Source organism: Cetorhinus maximus, chromosome 18, assembly GCF_964194155.1.
Source record: "Cetorhinus maximus chromosome 18, sCetMax3.hap1.1, whole genome shotgun sequence".
In the NCBI taxonomy this organism is placed as follows: Eukaryota; Metazoa; Chordata; class Chondrichthyes; order Lamniformes; family Cetorhinidae; genus Cetorhinus; species Cetorhinus maximus.
In genome coordinates this window covers 74,096,195-74,116,561 of record NC_135896.1, presented here as the reverse complement: position 1 = coordinate 74,116,561, position 20,367 = coordinate 74,096,195, and the positions used below count along the sequence as shown (strand labels likewise).

Here is a 20,367-nt window from a genome sequence, read left to right as displayed (position 1 = left end):
TGAGTTTTTCCAGGTAATTCTGTTTTTGTTTTGGATTTCCAGCATCCGCAGTAGCTTTTAGCTTTTTGTTTTTATCTGGTTCACTAATGTCCTTTAGGGAAGGAAATCTACCATCCTTACCTGGCTTGGCCTACATGTGACTCCAGACCCACAGCAATGTGGATGACTCTTAACTGCCCCTCTGAAATGGCCGAGCGATTCACTCGGTTCAAGGACAATTAGGGATGCATACTGGACTTGGCAGCAACACTCGCATCCCATGACAGGACAAATAAGCACCCGCGTGCCAGAGTGGCCGCACTGTTGTGATGCTCGATTACAATGGAGTTTAAATAAATAAACAAGACAGAAGCAAACTCCACGTGATCCAGCCCGACACAAGAGGAAGTTGTAAACCACACTGCAACTAGTTCCCCAGTGTTAAGACTCTCCCTCCTTGCACTGACCTAAATACACCAAATCCTTCAACAAAATAATGCAGCATCGAGAAAAAGCAAAACAGCAGCGCACACAGATTTTAATATTAATTCTGCGCGGTATTAACGCGCCTGCATCACAGCAGGGAACTTTTTTTATTTTGCAATGCAACACATAGAAACCACTTCCTCCGCTCCCTCCCCCCCACCCCCCCAATTAAAATCTCAATACCACGTTCAACACGAATGCAGCCACCCACATGCAACTGTACCGTGAGCCCAGAAAGAGCTTTGTCTGTGTGTAAAAGGGCATTGATGAAGTGCGGGGGTGTTGCTTGTAAAAGGGAATGAGGGTGGTTCAAACTACCCGTAGTGGCAAAGGCTCTGGGTAACTTGGGTGCACGAATACGCCAGCTCAGCTCATCAGGTGGATTCGAGCTCACTTAAAACGTGGCTCTGCTTTTTGATATGATGGTGTCAATTGCCATTTTAGGCGAAGGTTACAGCACATTATTTAAAGCAATATTACTCCGTACATTAAAACCAATGCATTATATCATAAAATATACCTGAGTGATGTAATCGTTCCAGTTTACTTAAAATAGCAAGGCGAGAAGCTACTCGGATAATACCAATGTTGTGTGGATCAAAATTTGCTTTTACAAGCTATAGCTGAAGATGCATTGATCCTCAGTGGGAGCTCGTTACCTGTTACCTGTGTGCAACCCAGAGCTACGCATCGGCTGCATGCAGTCTTCCCTCCCAGCTGAATAATACTTTGGAAATGCCACCAGCCCCCTCAGATAGTCGCTGCATCCGCCTCTTACCATCGCAATGCTGTGGTGAGCTTGCAGGCTGACAGGCTGAGTCATAGAGTTTACCTCATCGAGGGCTGAGCAAACACAACTGCAAGGTTCCTTCTGGGCTCTGGGGGAAAGCGACATGACAATTGCACAATACCTGTCCACAACACAATACAAGCTCCTTGCACTCAGTGCCTGTTTCTCCAAATTAATCTACCCCCACCCAGCTCTTTTGCGTGCTGATCAATGCAACAAGAAGACCAGATTCCTCCCACAACTCCCAAGTACAAATGATCTTTACTTCCTGCTGCCGACAAAAAAAAAACTATGGCACAGAGCCCCTTTAAATCCCGTAAGTGCACCGGGACTTTCCGCTCGGTGACTTGCACGGGTTCTCCTGCCCTTACACCCTAACAGGAAGAACGAGTTTGGTACGGTTAAATGAAACAGCAAAAGCGACATGTTGAAAATGAAAGCGTTCAGGATTTCTGCTACAGAAACTACAATCATCTTGCTTTTACATAAAACATGACTGCATGTCATTTTAACCAACAAAACTTATACAGCCTAGCTTTTTTTTTGCAAACATTTTTTTAACCCAGTACATGCCTAGGGTTGAAATTTACTAGAATAAGGGGAAGGGATTATCTACGATGAAATGTTAAGCAATTATTTTACCACCCCGCCCAAACAATCCCAACTTGGATCTGCAGACGTGGGGCTCACCTGCTCGCGTCAGTTTCAGCCCGATGAAACTGACCCAAAGTGAAACACCCAAATCAATCCGTGCCAGTAAAAATTGGCATCACTCAGTGTCCAGGGAGAAGGCTTCAAAAATCAAACTTCCGCAACTTACACACATGGGCGCCAGCGTTCCCTGCAAATCGCCAGAAGTTTCTTAATCCAGAAGTTCTCCTGCAAACAGTGATGGCTCACTTCCTAGTTAAGAAACTACGTCTTAATAAAAGTTATTTAGTGACGTCAGGACCCAGCCTGTCAGCAAATCATCATCGCCGTCTATGAGATTTCGCTTGTTGCTTTAATTTTTTTGTTCTCCTTGATTTAGTGCATCTTATTTTCGCCCCGCAACTGTATCTCTATCCTCTCCACAACTAAAAATAAAGGACTATTTTCTGGGCTGTTTGCATTGGCTCACGCAGATTTGTCTCGAGGGAGCTGCAGTTTGCTATTTCACAACTCGGACTTGCCCACGTTTCATAAAAGGCTGAAATCGTAAATTGCTGCATTGGTATGGCGGCGTGACTGCCTAATACCCTGCATGGTACTTGTTGGCTTAGATTCAGCGGGGTTTGAAGTTGCACGGGGCTTTGTTACATAACGTTGCACTGGGTTTGAAATTTCATGGCGTTTATTACACCAAGCTTGAAATTTCATATTTGTTACTTTCAGCTGCACTGGGTTTGAATTTCCACGGGGTTTCTTAGGACAAGTCGCACATCAATAACAACGCTAGAAAATCGTCATGTTTTGGTTGGAACGATTGCAAAAATCACTTGAGGGAAGACAGCGTGGGGATAACTTCTTTTAAACGGGGGAGGGGATAATTCCAATGGAAATACTGACAGCAGGACGCGACCTGTCGGTTGCATTGAGATTGCAGCTGCTGCTTGTGTTTATCTGCCTGTCTCTCTCTCTCTCTCGATACATAACGAGTTTTAATTATAGGACTGCAGTATTGGAAATATTGGAAATACTCGGCAGGCCTGGCAGCACATGTGAAGCGAGAGACAGTTAGCATTTCAGGTCGATGATTCTTCGTTAGAACTGGGCAGAAATTGCAGGTCTGCCCCGTGAGAACCCGGGGCAATGCTCTGTATATTTCTCCTTTAAAAGGCTTGTTGTGCTTTATTTGGTTTGTTTGCTTCCTCCATGGACTGGGAACGTGTGGACTCTCAAAGGGGGAGTTTTAGTTCAGCTCACGATTATGACGAACACATATTGTAAGGGATTTCCAGTCTAAAATGCACAGGCGTGCCACACTCTAATTGCCTTTTTATGCCATTGCACTTTTGTTTTCAATAGCATACAGACATAGCTAATAAAATGGATCTGCCTAGGTGGCACTGCACTAACCAGTAGGACAGCATTTGTTGTACACCCTGTGTTTCCTGTTAGGGATTGGCCATCAATGACATTGCTTTCAAAATTGGTTTTTGGTGATGGTGGTTGTGTGTTCTTATAACGTTATAAAGGCACCAATCACTCATAAGGGATTGGATAAACATGTTGTGGGTTCATTTATTGAGACTAGGCACATGAAAACAGATATACATGGATAAGAAGCTTGAAGAGATCAGAGTATAGAGTACAGAGCTGTGTGTGTGCTCTGCTGAAAAGCAAAAGTGAAACTAAAACTGGATGGCATGACACACTTCATTTCTAGTGCTAAAAACAAAAAACTGCAGATGCTGGAAATCCAAAACAAAAACAGAAACAAAAATACCTGGAAAAACTCAGCAGGTCTGGCAGCATCGGCGGAGAAGAGTACAGCTGACGTTTCGAGTCCTCATGACCCTTCAACAGAACTAAGTAAAATTAGGAAAGGGGTGAAATATAAGCTGGTTTAAGGGGGGGGGGGGCGGAGTTGTTGAGACAAGCAGCCAGTGATAGGTGGAGATAACCAAAAGATGTCACAGACAAAAGAACAAAGAGGTGTTGAAGGTGGTGATATTATCTAAAGGAATGTGCTAATTAAGAGTATAAGACAGGACAGATAAGGTACAGATAGCTCTAGTGGGGGTGGGGGAATACTAAAAGATAGAAATAAACAATGGTGGAAATACATTTAAAAATAATGGAGATAGGTGGGAAAAGAAAAAAATCAATATAAATTATTGGAAAAAACAAAAAGGAGGGGGAAGAAATGGGAAGGGGATGGGGATGGAGGAGAGTGTTCAAGATCTAAAATTGTTGAACTCAATATTCAGTACGGAAGGCTGTAAAGTGCCTAGTCGGAAGATGAGGTGCTGTTCCTCCAGTTTGCGCTGAGCTTCACTGGAACAATGCAGCAAGCCAAGGACAGACATGTGGGCAAGAGAGCAGGGTGGAGTGTTGAAATGACAAGTGACAGGGAGGTCTGGGTCATGCTTGCGGACAGACCGAAGGTGTTCTGCAAAGCGGTCACCCAGTCTGCGTTTGGTCTCTCCAATGTAGAGGAAACCGCATTGGGAGCAACGAATGCAGTAGACTAAGTTGAGGGAAGTGCAAGTGAAATGCTGCTTCACTTGAAAGGAGTGTTTGGGCCCTTGGACGGTGAGGAGAGAGGAAGTGAAGGGGCAGGCATTGCATCTTCTGCGTTTGCATGGGGAGGTGCCATGGGAGGAGGAGTAGGGGGTGATGGAGGAGTGGACCAGGGTGTCACGGAGGGAATGATCCCTACGGAATGCCGCCGGGAGGGTGAAGGGAAGATGTGTTTGGTGGTGGCATCATACTGGAGTTGGCGGAAATGGCGGAGGATGATCCTTTGAATGCGGGGCTGGTGGGGTGATAAGTGAGGACAAAGGGGACCCTATCACGTTTCTGGGAGGGAGGAGAAGGCGTGAGGGCGGATGCGCGGGAGATGGGCCGGACACGGTTGAGGGCCCTGTCAACGACCGTGGGTGGAAAACTTCGGTTAAGGAAGAAGGAGGACGTGTCAGAGGAACTGTTTTTGAAAGTAGCATCATCAGAACAGATATGACAGAGGCGAAGGAACTGAGAGAATTGGATGGAGTCCTTACAGGAAACGGGGTGTGAGGAGCTGTAGTCGAGGTAACTGTGGGAGTCGGTAGGCTTGTAATGGATATTGGTGGACAGTCTATCACCAGAAATTGAGACAGAGAGGTCAAGGAAGGGAAGGGAAGTGTCAGAGATGGACCATGTGAAAATGATGGAGGAGTGGAGATTGGAAGCAAAATTAATAAATTTTTCCAGGTCCTGACGAGAGCATGAAGCAGCACTAAAGCAGTCATCGATGTACCGGAGAAAGAGTTGTGGGAGGGGGCCGGAGTAGGACTGGGACAAGGAATGTTCCACATACCCCATAAAGAGACAAGCATAGCTGGGGCCCATGCGGGTACCCATAGCCACACCTTTTATTTGGAGGAAGTGAGAGGAGTTAAAGGAGAAATTGTTCAGTGTGAGAACAAGTTCAGCCAGACGGAGGAGAGTAGTGGTGGATGGGGATTGTTCGGGCCTCTGTTAGAGGAAGAAGCAGAGAGCCCTCAGACCATCCTGGTGGGGGATGGAGGTGTAGAGGGATTGGATGTCCATGGTGAAGAGGAGGCGGTTGGGGCCAGGGAACTGGAAATTGTTGATGTGACGTAAGGTGTCAGAGGAATCACGGATGTACGTGGGAAGGGACTGGACAAGGGGAGAGAGAAGGGAGTCATGTCATGCTGCAATCCCTTAAAGGCAATTTACAGTAGGTGGATGGTCTGAATCCCTACACATGGGGGTATCTTTATTTTCTCACCGCTTTTCTGGGGCTGGTGAATAAAACTTTATTTGTGTGACTTTTTGGGGGTGTGGGAAAATATGATTGTATTAGATGGTGCGGGCCTTAAGTGAATTAATTATACGCAAATTGAATTTAGTGGATTGTGGTTGCAAATTGACCATCTAATATCTCTGGCCTGAATTCTGGGAATAAATATTGGGAAGATCGAAGCCATTGTCTTAAGACCCCACCCAAACTCCATTTCCCAGTCATTGATTCCATCCCTCTCCATGTTGCTGGTTGTGACTGAACCAGACTGCAACCTTGCTGTCATATTTGACCCCGAGATGAGCTTTCAACCACATATTTACACTATCACTAAGACCGCCTATTTCCATCTACATAAGTCACCCAACCCTGCAGCTTCTTCAGCTCTTCTGCTGCTGAAACCCTCACCCAAGCCTTTGTTACATCTGTACTTGACTATTCTAATGCATTGCTAGCTGGTCTCCCACATGCTACCTTTTGTAAACTTGAGGTCATCCAGAACTCTGCTGCCCATGTCCTAACTTGCACCAAGTAGTGTTCGCGTATCACCCCTATGCTCACTGACCCATCCCAGTTAATTTTAAGATTCTCGTCCTTGTTTCCAAATCTCCATGGTCTCAACACTCAGTCTCTGTAATCTCTGCCAGTCCCCACAATGTTCTGAGATATCTGTGCTCCTCCATTTCTGGCCTCTTCTGCATCCCCGATTTTAATTTCTCCACCATTGGTGGCCATGCCTTCAGTTGCTAAGGCCCTTGAGCTCTGAAATTCACTTCCTGAGCCTCTCTGACTGTCCATCTCTCTTTCTTCCTTTAAGATGCTCCTTACAATCTACCTTTTGGCCACCTGTCCTTATATCTCCTTTTGTGGCTCAGTGCTTTATTTTGCTTTACAATGCCTCTGTGAAGCACCTTGGGATGTTTTATTACATTAAAGATGCTGTATAAATATAAGTTGTTGTAGTTGTGGACTTCCTCACATTTAGCATTAATGCAGTTTATCTGGGAATAAAATAATTACTTTTGCAATTAAGAACCAGCTCCCCCAGGGTCTGCTGATAAAAATGATGGATTCTTTATAGGCCAAATGAATGCATTCTGTGGAACCTCAGAGTCTCAGACAAGAATGGGAGGAGGCCATTCAGCTCACCACCGACGCATAGTAGCAGCAGTTTGTACCATCTACAAGATGCACTGCAGGAACTCACCAAGGTTCCTTAGACAGCACCTTCCAGACCCACGACTGCTACCATCTAGGAGGACAAGGGCAGCAGATAGATGGAAACACCACCACCTGGAAGTTCCCCTCCAAATCACTCACCATCCTGACTTGGAAATATATCGCTGTTCCTTCACTGTTGCTTGGTCAAAATCCTGGAACTCCCTTCCCAACAGCACTGTGGGTGCACCTACACCACATGGACTGCTGCGGTTCAAGATGGCAGCTCACCATCACCTTCTCAAAGGCAACTAGGGATGGGCAATAAATGCTGGCCCAGCCAGCGACTCCCACATCCCATGAATGAATTTTTAAAAAGCCCCTTGAGCCTGTTCTGCCATTCAATTAGATTGTGGCTGATCTGCATCTTGAAATTTACCTAACATTGCTCCATATCCCTTGATATGCTTTCCCAACATAGACAAATCTCAGACTTGAAAGGTCCAATTGACCACTAGCATCTGGGTGATAGAGGTTTCTACTGCCTATTGTGTGAAAAATGCTTCACGATATCCTCCCTGAATGGCCTGGCTGTAATTTTAAGATTGTGCCCCTTCTTCTGGATTTCCCCCACCAGAGGAAACCTAATGTTTCAGTGAAAGGTCCTATTGATTTGCTAATAGCTCAAGCTGCTGTGAGATACTGGAACTTGGTGCTCTGATTGAGAAATTATCTGCCAATGAGGCAAACATGCAATAAATAGTTTTTTTCACACCATTCAGATTTCAAATAGCATAAACCAGAAATCTAAATAGGTTTGAGTTGTCTGGATTTAACAGCCAGATCTTCTGGGCTAAGACATAGAAAGAAAGACTTGCATTTATGCATCATTTTTCACAGACTTGGGACATTCCTAAGTGCCTTACAGTCAATTACATACTTTTTGTGTGTAGTCACTGATGTAATGCAGGAAACGTGGCAGCCGACATTGCACACATGACATCCAGGACAAAGCAGCCAACTTGATTGACACACCATCCACCACCTTCAACATTTACTCCCTCCACCAACTGTGGCAGCAGCGTGTACCATCCACAGGATGCACTGCAGGAATTCACCAAGGCTCCTTCGGCAGCACCTTCCAAACCCGTGACCTCTAAAACCCGGCAGTACAAGGGCAGCAGATATATGGGAACACCACCACCTGGAAGTTCCCCTCCAAGTCACACGCCATCCTGACTTGGAAATATATCACCGTTCCTTCACTGTCGCTGGGTCAAAATCCTAGAACTCCCTCCCTAACAGCACTGTGGGTGTATCTGCACCACATGGACTGCAGCGGTTCGAATAGGCAGCTCACCACCAAGGGCAATTAGGGATGGGTAATAAATGCTGCTCTAACCAGCGAAGTCTGCATGTGTGAATGAATAAATAAAGAAAAATCAATGCAATGAGAAAGAGAGATTATGATAGTTTAGTGATGTTGGTTGAGGGATAAATATTGGTCAGAGCGCCAGGGAGAACTCCTTGGCTCTTCCTCTATGCTGTCGGATCTTCTACATCCAGCTGAGAGGACAGAAAGGGGCCTTATCTGGACATTACCCATTTAAGAATGTCACCACTTGAGTTGGAGTATTGCCCTTTTAACAAGTCGGCGCTCGGCGCTGCTCGGATCCCTCCGCGGTGAGTGATCTGGCATCGGGCCTGGGAATTTGCGGGGGTGGTGGAGTGGGTGGAGAATTGGCGAAAGAGAGTGTTTCGGAGGAGAAACTATAGGGGCTGCGGTACAGGGTTACACGGTAAGAAAGCGACAGACATGGATAAAGTAACAATGTTACTCACTGGCTACAGGAATCCGGGCTCCTCCACAAGCCATGGACCCTGGGTCTGCCCCTTCTCCCTTCACTGTCAACCTCCAGTGGCCAAACTCTAGGAACCAGTTACCAGCTCAGGGCACTGGTCCTGAGGTGAGGCTCAGGGTGCGAGCAGGAGCGTTGTCTCTCCCATAATCGGCCTTGTCTACTGAGGCCAATTGTAACCCAGAGCAGGGGAAACAGGTAGAGGAGAAAGGAATAGATTCCTGTTTCCTTACAGTAAATTGCAGAGTCTGGGGATCAACCCGCCACATGTTCTGCTCTGTATGGTAAAGACGCCTTTGAGTAAAACGGGAATTTTGCGAGAGTTTAGCGTAATCAGGAGTGTACCCAAAAAGTTCATCCATCCAGGACATTTTATGCATTTGAATTTTTTGAATGATGTGAGACTGGAAAATGTTGGCATTCGGAGGAGCCTGAGTGGGGTGGGGGGGTAGTGGGGTGGGGGCGGTGGGGGGTTTGGGGGTTGGGGCCTGGTTTGGGTGGGGGGTTTGGGGGGTGGGGCCTGGTTTGGGGGGTGGGTGGGGGGGGGGCTGGTTTGGGGGGTGGGTGGGGGGGGGGCTGGTTTGGGGGGTGGGTGGGGGGGGGGCTGGTTTGGGGGGTGGGTGGGGGGGGGGCTGGTTTGGTGGGTGGGTGGGGGGGGGCTGGTTTGGTGGGTGGGTGGGGGGGGGGGCTGGTTTGGGGGGTGGGGGGGGGCTGGTTTGGGGGGTGGGTGGGGGGGGGGCTGGTTTGGGGGGTGGGTGGGGGGGGGGGCTGGTTTGGGGGGTGGGTGGGGGGGGGGGCTGGTTTGGGGGGTGGGTGGGGGGGGGGCTGGTTTGGGGGGTGAGTGGGGGGGGGGCTGGTTTGGGGGGTGGGTGGGGGGGGGGGCTGGTTTGGGGGGTGGGTGAGGGCCTGGTTTTGGGGGGGGGCGGGCCTGGTGGGGGTGTGAGGGGGGCGGGGGGGCCGGCCTGGTGGGGGTGGGGGGTGGGGGGTGGCAGGCCTGGCGGGGGGTGTGGGGGGGGGGCGGGCCTGGCGTGGGTGGGGGGGGTGGCAGGCCTGGCGGGGGGTGTGGGGGGGGGGCGGGCCTGGCGTGGGTGGGGGGGGTGGCGGCCGGGTGGGGTGGGGTGGGGGGGGTGGGGGCCGGGTGGGGGGGGTGGGGGCCTGGTGGGGGGGGGGTGTGATGGGTGGGGGGGGGGTGGGGGCGGGCCTGGCGGAGGGGGGGCAGGTGGGTGGGTGGGTGGTGGGGGGCGGCGGGCCTGGTGGGGGGTGTCACAGTCTCAGAAGAAGGGGTTGGACATTTAAGACTGATTTGAGGAGAAACTTCTTCACTCAAAGGGTTGTGAATCTTTGGAATTCTGTACCCAGAGAGCAGTGGACACTCCATCATTGAGTATGTTTCAGAGAGAGGTTGATAGATTTTTTGGGTTCTAAGGAATATAGGGATAATGTGGGTAGGTCCATTTGAGGTTAAATTAGCCACAATCTTATTGAATGTCCTGATTGTGGCCAATTTCCTGCCTGCCACCCATAACTCTTGACTCCGTTGTGGAACAAAAATCTGTCTAACTCAGCTTTGAACATATTCAATGACCCAGCCCCCACTGTTCTCTGGGGAAGAGAATTACAAACACTAGCAACCCTCAGAGAGAAGAAATTCCTCCTCATCCCTGTCTTAAATGGGAGACGCCTTTTTTTGAAACTGTATCCCCCTAATTCTAGATTCCCCCGTGAGTGGAAGCATGCTCTCAGAATCTACACTGTCAGGCCCCCTCAGAATCTTTTGTTTCAATAAGATTATTTCTCATTCTTCGTAACTCCAATGAGTGTAGGCTCAACCTTTCCTCATAAAACAACCCTTCATCCCAGGAATCCACCTAGTGAAGCTTCTCTGAACTGCCTCCAATGCAAGTATATCTCTCCTTCAATAAGGAGTCCAAAACTATACACAATACTCTGGGTGTGGTCTCACCAATGTCTCGTACAGTTATAGTAAGACTTCCCCATTTTTATCCCCATTTCAATAAAGGCCAACATTCCATTTGCCTTCCTAATTACTTACTGTACCTGCATGTGACTTTTTGTGATTCATGTGGATCTCTGTACCGCTGCATTCTATATTCTTTCTCCATTTAAATGATATTCTACATTTCTATACTTCCCTTCAAAGTGGACAACCTTATATTTTCCTACAGTATACTCCATCTGCAAATTTTTGCCCACTCACTTAACCTATCTATCTTCTTTAGTGTCCTCCTCACAACTTGCTTTTCTACTTGTCTTTTGTCTCATCAACAAATTTGACTACAATTCAGCCTGTTCCTTCATCCAATTTATTAATATAGATTGTAAATAGTTGAGACCCGAGATGTGGCTCTCCACTAGTTACAGTTTGCCAACCTACTGATCCATTTACCCCGACTCTGTTGCCTGTCAATTATTCAATCCTCTATCCATGTTAATATATTACCCCCAACATCATGAGTTCCTGTGCAGAAACCTTTTATGTGACACCTTATCAAATGTCTTTGGAAATCCAAGTACACAGTATCTGCTGGTTCCCCTTTATCCACCCTTCTTGTTACACCCTCAAAGAACTCTAATAAAATTTTCAAACATGAAATACTGTTTCATACAATCAAGCAGAATTAACATGATTCTATTATGATTTTCTAAATGTCCTGCTACCACCTCCAAAATAATGGATTCCATCATTTTCCCAATGCCAGATGTTAGACTAACTGGCCTATAGTTTCCAGCTTTGTGTCTTTTCTTTCTTGAATCAAGATGTTACATTTGTGATTTTCCAATCTGCTCAGACCTTTCCAGAACCTAGGCAGTTTTGGCAGATTGCAACCAATGAATCCACTATCTCTACAGCTACTTTTAAGACTCTAGGATGCAGGCCATCAGATCCAGGAGACTCATCGGCTTTTAGTCCTGTTATTTTTCCTAGTTTTTTTTCTCTAATGATTCTAGTTGTTTTTAAGTTCCTCCCTCCCTTTTTCCCCTTGATTTTCTTCTATTATTGAGATGCTTTTTATGTCTTCTACTTTGAACTCAGTTACAAAACACTTGTTCAAAGTTTCTCCAACTTCGTTGTTTCCTATTAACTTCCCAGTCTCACCCTCTAAGGGACCAATGTTTACTTTAGCTACCGTCTTTTGTATATACTTAGTCATAGAGGTCTACAGCACAGAAAAAAGCCCTTCAGCCCATCAAGTCTGCGCCGGTCAAACAAGTACCTAATTATTCTAATCCCATTTTCCAGCACTAGGCCCACAGCCATGGCATTGCAAGTGCACATCCAAATACTCCTTAAATGTTATCAGGGTTTCTGCCTTTACCACCCTTTCAGGCAGTGTGTTCCAGATTCCCACCACCCACTGGGTGAAAAAATTCTTCCTCTCATCCCCTCTAAACCTCCTGCCCCTTACCTTAAATCTGTGCCCCCTGGCTATTGATCCCTCTACCAAGGGGAAAAGTTCCTTCCTGTCTACCCTATCTATGCCCCTCATAATTTTATACACGTCAATCATGTCCCCCCTCAATCTCCTCTGCTCTAGGGAAAATAATCCCAGTCTATCCAATCTCTCCTCATAACTAAAATTCTCCAGCCCAGGCAACATCCTGGTAAATCTCCTCTGCACCCTCTCTAGCGCAATCACATCGTTCTTATAATGCGGATTCCAGAACTGCACGCAATACTCTAGCTGTGGCCTAACTAGCATTTTATACAGTTCCAGCATAATCTCCCTGCTCTTATATTCTATGCCTTGGCTAATAAAGGCAAGTATCCCATGTGCCTTCTTAACCACCTTATCTACCCGCTACCTTAAGGGACTGGTGGACATGTACACCAAGGTCCCTGTGATCCTCGATACTTCCCAGGATCCTACTATTCATCGTGTATTCCCATGCCTCGTTTGTCCTGCCCAAGCGCATCACCTCACACTTATCCGGATAAAATTCCATTTGCCACTGATCAGCTCATCTGACTAGCCCATATATATTTTCCTGTAAAGGCCAACCTCCTCACTATTTACCACCCCACCAATTTTCATGTCATCTGCGAACTTACTGACCAACCCTCTTACATTCAAGTCTAAATTGTTTATATATACCACAAACAGCAAGGCACCCAACACTAATCCCTGTGGAACCCCACTGGACACAAAAACACCCCTCGACCCATCACCCTCTGCTTCCTGCCACTCAGCCAATTCTGGATCCAATTTGCCAAATTTCCTTGGATCCCATGGGCTCTTACCTTCGTTATCAGTCTCCCATGTGGGATCTTATCAAAAGCTTTGCTGAAGCCCAAGTAGACTACGTTGCCCTCATCTACACACCTGATCACCTCTTCGAAAAATTCAATCAAATTGGTCAGACATGACATTAACAAAACCATGCTGACTGTCCTTGACTAATCCCTGCCTCTCCAACTGTAGATTAATTCTGTCCCTCAGAATTGCTTCCAATAGTTTCCCCACCACCTAGGTTAGACTGACTGGCCTGTAGTTCCCTGGTTTATCCCTTCCTCCCTTCTTGAATAACGGTACCACATTGGCTATCCTCCAGGGGTCTGGCACCTCTCCTGTGGCCAGAGAGGTATTGAAAATTATTGCCAGCGCCCCTGCCATCTCCTCCCTTGCCTCACTCAACAGCATGGGATATATTTCATCTGGGCCTGGAGATTTATCTACTTTTAAGCCTGCCAGACCACTTAGAACCTCCCCCTTTCTATGCTAATTTCTTTAATTATATAACAGTCCTTCTGCCTGATTTCCATACCCACGTCGTCCCTCTCACTTGTGAACACTGACACAAAGTATTCATTTAGAACCCTACCTACATCTTCCGACTCCACACACATATTACCACTATGGTCCTTAATGGGCCCTACTCTTTCCCTAGTTATCCTCTTACTCTTAATGTACTTGTAAAATAACTTTGGATTTTCCTTTTTTTTACCTGCCAATGCTTTTTTATGCCCACTTTTTGCTCTCCCAATTTCCTTTTTAAGTTCCCCACACACATTCTATACTCCCCTAGGGCTCCCTCTGTTTTGAGCCCTTGGAATCTGCCATAACCCTCCCTTTTTCTCAATCCTGTAAATCTCTCGCCGTCCTGGATTTGTTGGTCCCATCCTTTGTCTTTACTGGAATATGTTGGCCCTGTACTCTCCCTATTTCCTGCTTGAATGAGTCCCACTGCTCTGATGCAGATTTACCTAAAAGTAGCTGCTCCGAGTCCACTCTGGCCAATCATATCTGGTCTTATTAAAATTGGCCTTCCCCCAATTTAGAACTCTGATTTCTGGCCCATCTTTGTCCTCTTCCATAACAACCTTGAATCTAACGGAGTTATGATCACTATCTGCAAAATGCTCCCCCGCTGATACCTCTACCACTTGCCTGGCTTCATTCCCTGAAATTAAGTCCAGGAGCCCTCTCTTGTAGGACCTTCTACATACCGGCTTAAAAAGCTCTCCTGGATGCATTTTAAGAATTCCGCTCCCTCTAAACCTATTACACTATAACTAACCCAGTTAATGTTGGGGAAGTTGAAATCCCCCACTATTACTGTCATTTTTTTTACATTTCCCTGAAATTTGCCTACATGTCAGCTCTTCTATTTCTCTCTGACTGTTTAGGGGCCTATAGTACACTCCCAGCAGTGTGATTGCTCCTTTTTTGTTTTTCAGTTCTACCCATATGGCTTCATTTGAGGAGCCTTCTAAGATGTCATCCCTCCTTACTGCTGTAACTGATTCCTTGATCAATATTGCGATACCCCCTCCTCTTTTACCACCTTCCCTGTCCCACCTGAAGACCCTATATCCTGGAATATTGAGTTGCCAATCCTGTCCACCTCTCAACCATGTCTCTGTGACAGCAATGACATCATAGTTCCATGTGTTAATTTGTGCCCACAACTCATCTGCCTTATTCGTCAGACTCCTTGCATTAAAATAAATACCACCCAACCTTGCCAAACTCCCTTGTGCCTTAACTGGCCTATAATTTCTATGCCTTCCAGACTCATTTGCTCTCTCTTCTAATTTTGGCTGTGCATCTCCCCCTGCTGAACGTCCTCTCAGGATCCCATCCCCCTGCCAAGTTAGTTTAAAAGCTTTTACTGTCTTTTTTATATTTGTTAGTTTACTATCATGTTTTGATTTCTCCCTATTTTCTTTGTCATCCTTTGCTGGTTTCTAAATTTTTTTTCAATCTTCTGGCTTACCACTAATCTTCACAGTATTATATGCCATTTCTTGTGATTTGATACCAACCTTAATTGCCTCATTTAGCCACAGATGGTGTATCCCTCCCTTCCTTCCTTCCTTTCTTATATCTTTATTGAAAGTTATGAAATATCTCTTTCAATGTCTGCTATTGCTTATCTACTGTATTATCTTTTACCTATTTTCCTAGTCCACTGTAACCAACTTTGTTTTCATACCTTTGTAGTTGCCATTATTTTAACTTCAGACCCAAGTTTCTCACCCTCAAGCTGAATGTGAAATTCTCTCATGTTATGATCAGTCTTGCTTCGCAGATCTTTTATTATGAAATCATTAATTAATCCTGTCTTACGACACATTCCCAGGACTAAAATAGTCTTTCTTTGGTTGATTCCAATAAACATCTTGTTCTAAGAAACTGTCCCGAACACACTCTATGAAATCATCTTCAAGGCTACCTTTTCCAATTTGATTTATCTAATCTATACGAAGATTAAAAGTGCCCACGATTATAGCAGTACATTTCTTACAAGCCGCCATTATTTCTTGATGTATGCTTACAGTGTAGCTACTGTTAGACTTAGAAGACTTCCCATGTCTAGAAACGCATGAGGCAGAAAAAGCACATGCTGACGTCTGTTTTTGTTAACTCGTTTTTCCTGGAACAGGTCATTAGACTGAAGCTAGACGCTATAGCTTGAGGGGTGCCACTCCACATCAAACATGGCTGACCAGGAGTGTCTCCTATTCTTGCTGCCTGCAATAGACATGCTGGAAGGACAGACAACCTGTTTGACCGCATTATTCTGTGGGCATCAGTCCTGAAGTGGGACTTTCACCTGGAGCTTCTGTTTCAGAGGCAGGGATGCTACCCACTGCACCACAATACCTCCTAGCTGGGGGCCTCTAAACTACTCCCACCAGTGAATTCTTTCCCTTGCTACTTTTTACCTGCTGCCAAACTTATTCTACATCTTCTCATCCAAGGTAATTTTTCACTACTGTACTGATTTCATTTTTATTAACAGGGCTACCCAACCTCTGTTTTCTTTCTTCCTATATTTCCAAAATGTCAATTATCTTCGAATATTCAGTTCACAGCCTTGATCATTTTGCAATCATGTCTCTATAATGGTTGTCGTATCATACCCATTTATTTCTATTTGTGCTTTCAATTCATCCATCTTGTTACAAACGCAGTGTACATTCCGATAAAGGGCCTTTAATTCTGTCTTTTGACAAGTTTTCCCTACTCTGACTTTTTTTCTGTTGCAGTTTTATGTTTGTACTCTCTGTCCCTTCCTAACACCCTGCACTACTGCCTTGTCTTTCTTGTTAACTTTCTACCTCCCCTTACAAAAAGCCACCTCCCCACTATTTGGCTAAAAGCCCTCTCTACAGCACTTTATATACGATTTCCCACCAAGACGCTGGTCCTTGCATGTTTCAAGTGAAGTCTGTCCCAACTTTCCCCAGAATTGTCAGTGGTCCCTGAATTGAAACCTATTTCCCCCTCACCAATGAGCCATGCATTCAAATCTCTGATCCTATTTACCCTATGCTAATTTATTTGTGGATCAAGTAGTAATCAGATTATTACCTTTGTGGTTCTGCTTTTTAATTTGGCCTCCAACTGCTCATACTTCCTTGGGAGAGCTTCTTTTTAAATCCAATTGTGTTGTTGGTACACAAGAGAACCATGACAACACCATCCTGACTTGGAAATCTATCCCTGTTCCTTCACTGTTGCTGGGTGAAAAATCTGGAACTCCCTAGCAGCACTGTGGGTACCTGTACCACATGGACTACAGTGGTTCAAGAAGGCAGCTCAGCACCACCTCCTCAAGGGCAATTAGGGATGGGCAATAAATGTTGGCCTTACCCGAGATGCTCACTCCCCAAGAACAATTTTTTTTAAAAAAGCTACACCCGCTGCAGCTCAAACTGACGTTTCTCCTTTAAAAAGGTAAGATTGTACTGAGTATTTTCACCGATTAGTGTCAGCTGTGGCTCAATTGATCACACTCATGCTAAGTCAGAAGCAAAATATTAAACCGCAAGGCCTTGTCTGCTCTGTCAGGTGCACATAAAAGATCCCATGACACTATTTGAGGAAGAACAGGGGAGTTTCCCTGGTGTCCTGGCCAATATTTATCCCTCAATCAACACCACTAAAATAGATTATCTGGTCATTCTTTCATTGCTATTTTGTGGGAGCTTGCTGTGTGCAAATTTCCCACATTACAACAGTGACCACACTTCAATAATACTTTATTAGCTGCGTAGAGCTTTGGGGCAGGAATACCGAGGCCAATTGCTGTAACCCCACTAGAGATCAGCTAGCTCTGATCAAGCCTCAGTCCTGTTTGGGTTGGCTCACTGGAGTTTTGTACTCTCGTGCTGTGCTGTCAGAGGGGCAGATGGGTGAAATGGAAAATAGATTTGGTACATGGGGATGCGATCACCAAACCAATCCTTGACCTTTACTGAGCTGTTACACCTCCTACAGAGGGGAAAACTGGAGCAGGTTTTGACATCTGTCACAGGGCAGGCCTAGCACGATTCAACAGACAGTAATGTAGCAGAACACATCTCAACCGCTTGTGAACTATACTCAGATGGTGCAGTTCAAATTTTTCACCTACTTGGTCTTTGTGATGACACAATGTGAGCAAATGCAAACCATGTCACATTGCCTTGAGCCTTGTTTGTTGACCAAACTCTGGGAACCCATGGCCTTTCTTGCCAGTGATGACGAGACTGCATATGCTAAATAAATAGCTTTCGGAGTCCTTAGAGTTATGCAGCTCTAATGAGGCTCTTTGAATCATTGTGCCTCTGCCAGTTCTTTGAAAGACCTATCCAGTTACTTCCATTTCTCTTGAACAGACCAAACGCACATTGGGTGACTGGTTTGCAGAACACTTTCAGTCAATCTGCAAGCATGACCCCAACCTTCTGGTTGCCTGCCATTTCAATTTACCATCTTGCACTCATGCTCACGTTTCTGTCCTTGGCCTGCTACAGCGTTCATGTGAAGTCCAATGTAAGCTGGAGGAACAGCACCTCATCTTCCAATTAGGCACTTTACAGCCTTCTGGACTCAACATTGTGTTCAACAACTTCAAACTACAAACTCTGTCCTCTATTTTGAATTTCTTTCCCCCAAGTGCATGTCTGCATCTTGACCTCATGATTTTGCTTTCAGACAGTGCTGCTATTAACACCTACTTTGGACCAATACTTCGTGTCTTTAATACTACGATTACCACTCCCATTGCCTTGTGTTCCATGATTTCCAGCATCTGCAGTATTTTGCTTTTAATTTAGTTTCATTTCCCTGTTCTATCTTCATAGTCCTCAAATGTTTCCCTTTCAAGTATTTATCCAGTTCACTTTTGAAAGTTGCTGTTGAATCTGCTTCAACCATCCTTTCAGGCAGTGCATTCCAGATCATAACTCTGTGATTTAAAAAAAAATTCTCCTTGTCTGATTCTTTTGCCAGTTATTTTTGGTTACTAACCCTGCTGCCAGTAGAAATAGTTTTTCTCTATTGAAATCCTTTGAAGTTTTGAATGCTTTGAATTAATTTCCCCTTAACCTCCTTTGCTGTCAGCCGAACAACCTCAGTTTCTCTAGTCCTTCTATGTAACTCAAATAGAGAAGAATAGGTTGTCAGTTATCTCAAACAAAAACAAAAATAAAAATACCTGGAAAAACTCAGCAGGTCCGACAGCATCTGCGGAGAGGAATACGGGTTAACGTTTCAAGTCCGTATGACTCTTCAACAGAAGTTCTGATGAAGAGTCATACGGACTCGAAACGTTAACTGCATTCCTCTCCGCAGATGCTGTCGGACCTGCTGAGTTTTTCCAGGTATTTTTATTTTTGTTTTTGTTTTGGATTTCCAGCATCCGCAGTTTTTTTGCTTTTATCTGTCAGTTATCTCAGTTGGGGTACAAAATATTAGGAAGAGGACAAAGTTTAAAACATTTCTATTTTTACTGCAGATATATGCCCAATTCTGGGGTTTACGGACATCTTTTATAAAATCAAACTGTTTGTATCTCATTCCCTCAGGTCAGCAATTATTATACCCACGATCAGGTTTTTACTTTACAAATGGCGTTGATTCAGCAAGTTGTATTAAACTCCCGGCCAGGTGAGTGTCATTTTAGCAATGCATTAATTTGCTTCTTTGATGGAAGTGTTTTCTTTATATTATAAATTTTATACAGAGAATTAACAATGACAGAGACTGGGTTTAAACTACAACAACATGTATTTATATAGTCCCCTTAAATAAATAAAATGCCCCAAGGCTCTTCACAGGAACAGAATCAGACAGAAAATCACACTCAGCTCACGAAGGCGATATTAGGACAGGTGACCCAGACTTTGGTCAAACAGGTAATTTTAAGGTACATCTTAAAGGAGGAAAGAAAAGCAGAGTGGTTTAGGGAGGAATTTTCAGAGCTTAGGGCCTAGGCAACTAAAGGATGACAGGGATCTTGCATAGGACAGAATTAGAGAAGCACAGATATGAGAGGGTTGTATGGTTAGAGGAGATTACAGAGATAGGGAGGGAACGAGGTGATGAAGAGATTTGAACACAAGGATGGCACAAAGAACACAGAGGTTTGAACACAAGGATGAGATTTTTAAAATTGGGGCGTTGCTGGTTCTGGAGACAATAGAAGTCAGCAACAATGGGGTGATGAGTGAACAGGACTTAGCGTGAGTCTGGATCCAAACAGCAGTGTTTTGATGAGCTTACATTTACAGTAGGTGTAGAGGATGGGAGGCCAGCCAAGGGAGCAATGAAATAGACAAGTTTGGAGGTGACAAAAGCATTGATGAGGTGTTAATACTCAAGTAATTAGATTGAAGATCATTTAACAGCTTCCCACATATTGTCATGGAACCATTTTAAGTTTTGTTTTACATTTTCAACCATTGACACTATTACTGGTGTCAGGTTTTTAAACTGCTGTAGGTGTGGCTGTCCAGTCTTAGGTGCTTTGCAAACATAATCAGATGTTTTTCTGATACAAGTTCAGGGTAAAGGGTTCAGTTAGAACATGTAATTGAGACTAACAATGTGGTGCAGTACAGAGACAGTGTTGCATTGTTAGGAGTGAGATCCTTCAGATGAGTCCTTGTGCTGAACCTCCACCCCCTCCCACCTACCCCAAGTTAGAATAGCAGGGAGTTCTCCCAGTTCTTCCTCAACCAAGCTGGCCATTCATCGTGCTGATTTTTGCACAGAATGGTTGCTACTTTTGCCTATTATAATAGTCCATGCTCTTCATAAAGTAATTCATCGCACATGGAGCGTTTTGAGATTTTTAAGATGTGACAAAACTCAGTATAGCTGCAATTCAAACCATCCTTCCTAAGGTGCCAG

The 20,367-nt window shown here is 45.1% G+C and overlaps 2 protein-coding genes across 13 annotated transcripts in view; one reads left to right on the top strand and one right to left on the bottom strand.

The window, feature by feature from the left end:
• Positions 1-2,319, bottom strand: part of mideasb (mitotic deacetylase associated SANT domain protein b) — an 82,746-nt gene extending 80,427 nt beyond the window's left edge. For 2 of the 6 annotated variants that reach the window (XM_078562948.1, XM_078562954.1), the window contains exon 1: positions 2,076-2,319. The gene's annotated coding sequence lies outside the window, so the exon portion shown is untranslated. Of the gene's footprint in view, positions 1-1,124; positions 1,344-1,376; positions 1,507-1,945; positions 2,056-2,075 lie in introns of those variants that run through there. The other 4 variants (XM_078562950.1, XM_078562951.1, XM_078562949.1 and 1 more) reach the window with 4 other exon arrangements.
• A 6,142-nt stretch (positions 2,320-8,461) lies between these two features.
• The window catches only part of ptgr2 (prostaglandin reductase 2), a 47,075-nt gene continuing 35,169 nt past the window's right edge, over positions 8,462-20,367 (top strand). For 2 of the 7 annotated variants that reach the window (XM_078563001.1, XM_078562995.1), the window contains exons 1-2: positions 8,870-9,006; positions 19,041-19,122. Coding sequence is in view for 4 of the 7 variants with exons in the window: in XM_078562995.1 (XP_078419121.1) it covers positions 9,004-9,006; positions 19,041-19,122 (85 nt within the window). In the remaining 3 variants the exon portion in view is untranslated. Of the gene's footprint in view, positions 8,663-8,859; positions 9,007-19,040; positions 19,123-20,367 lie in introns of those variants that run through there. The other 5 variants (XM_078562998.1, XM_078562996.1, XM_078563002.1 and 2 more) reach the window with 5 other exon arrangements.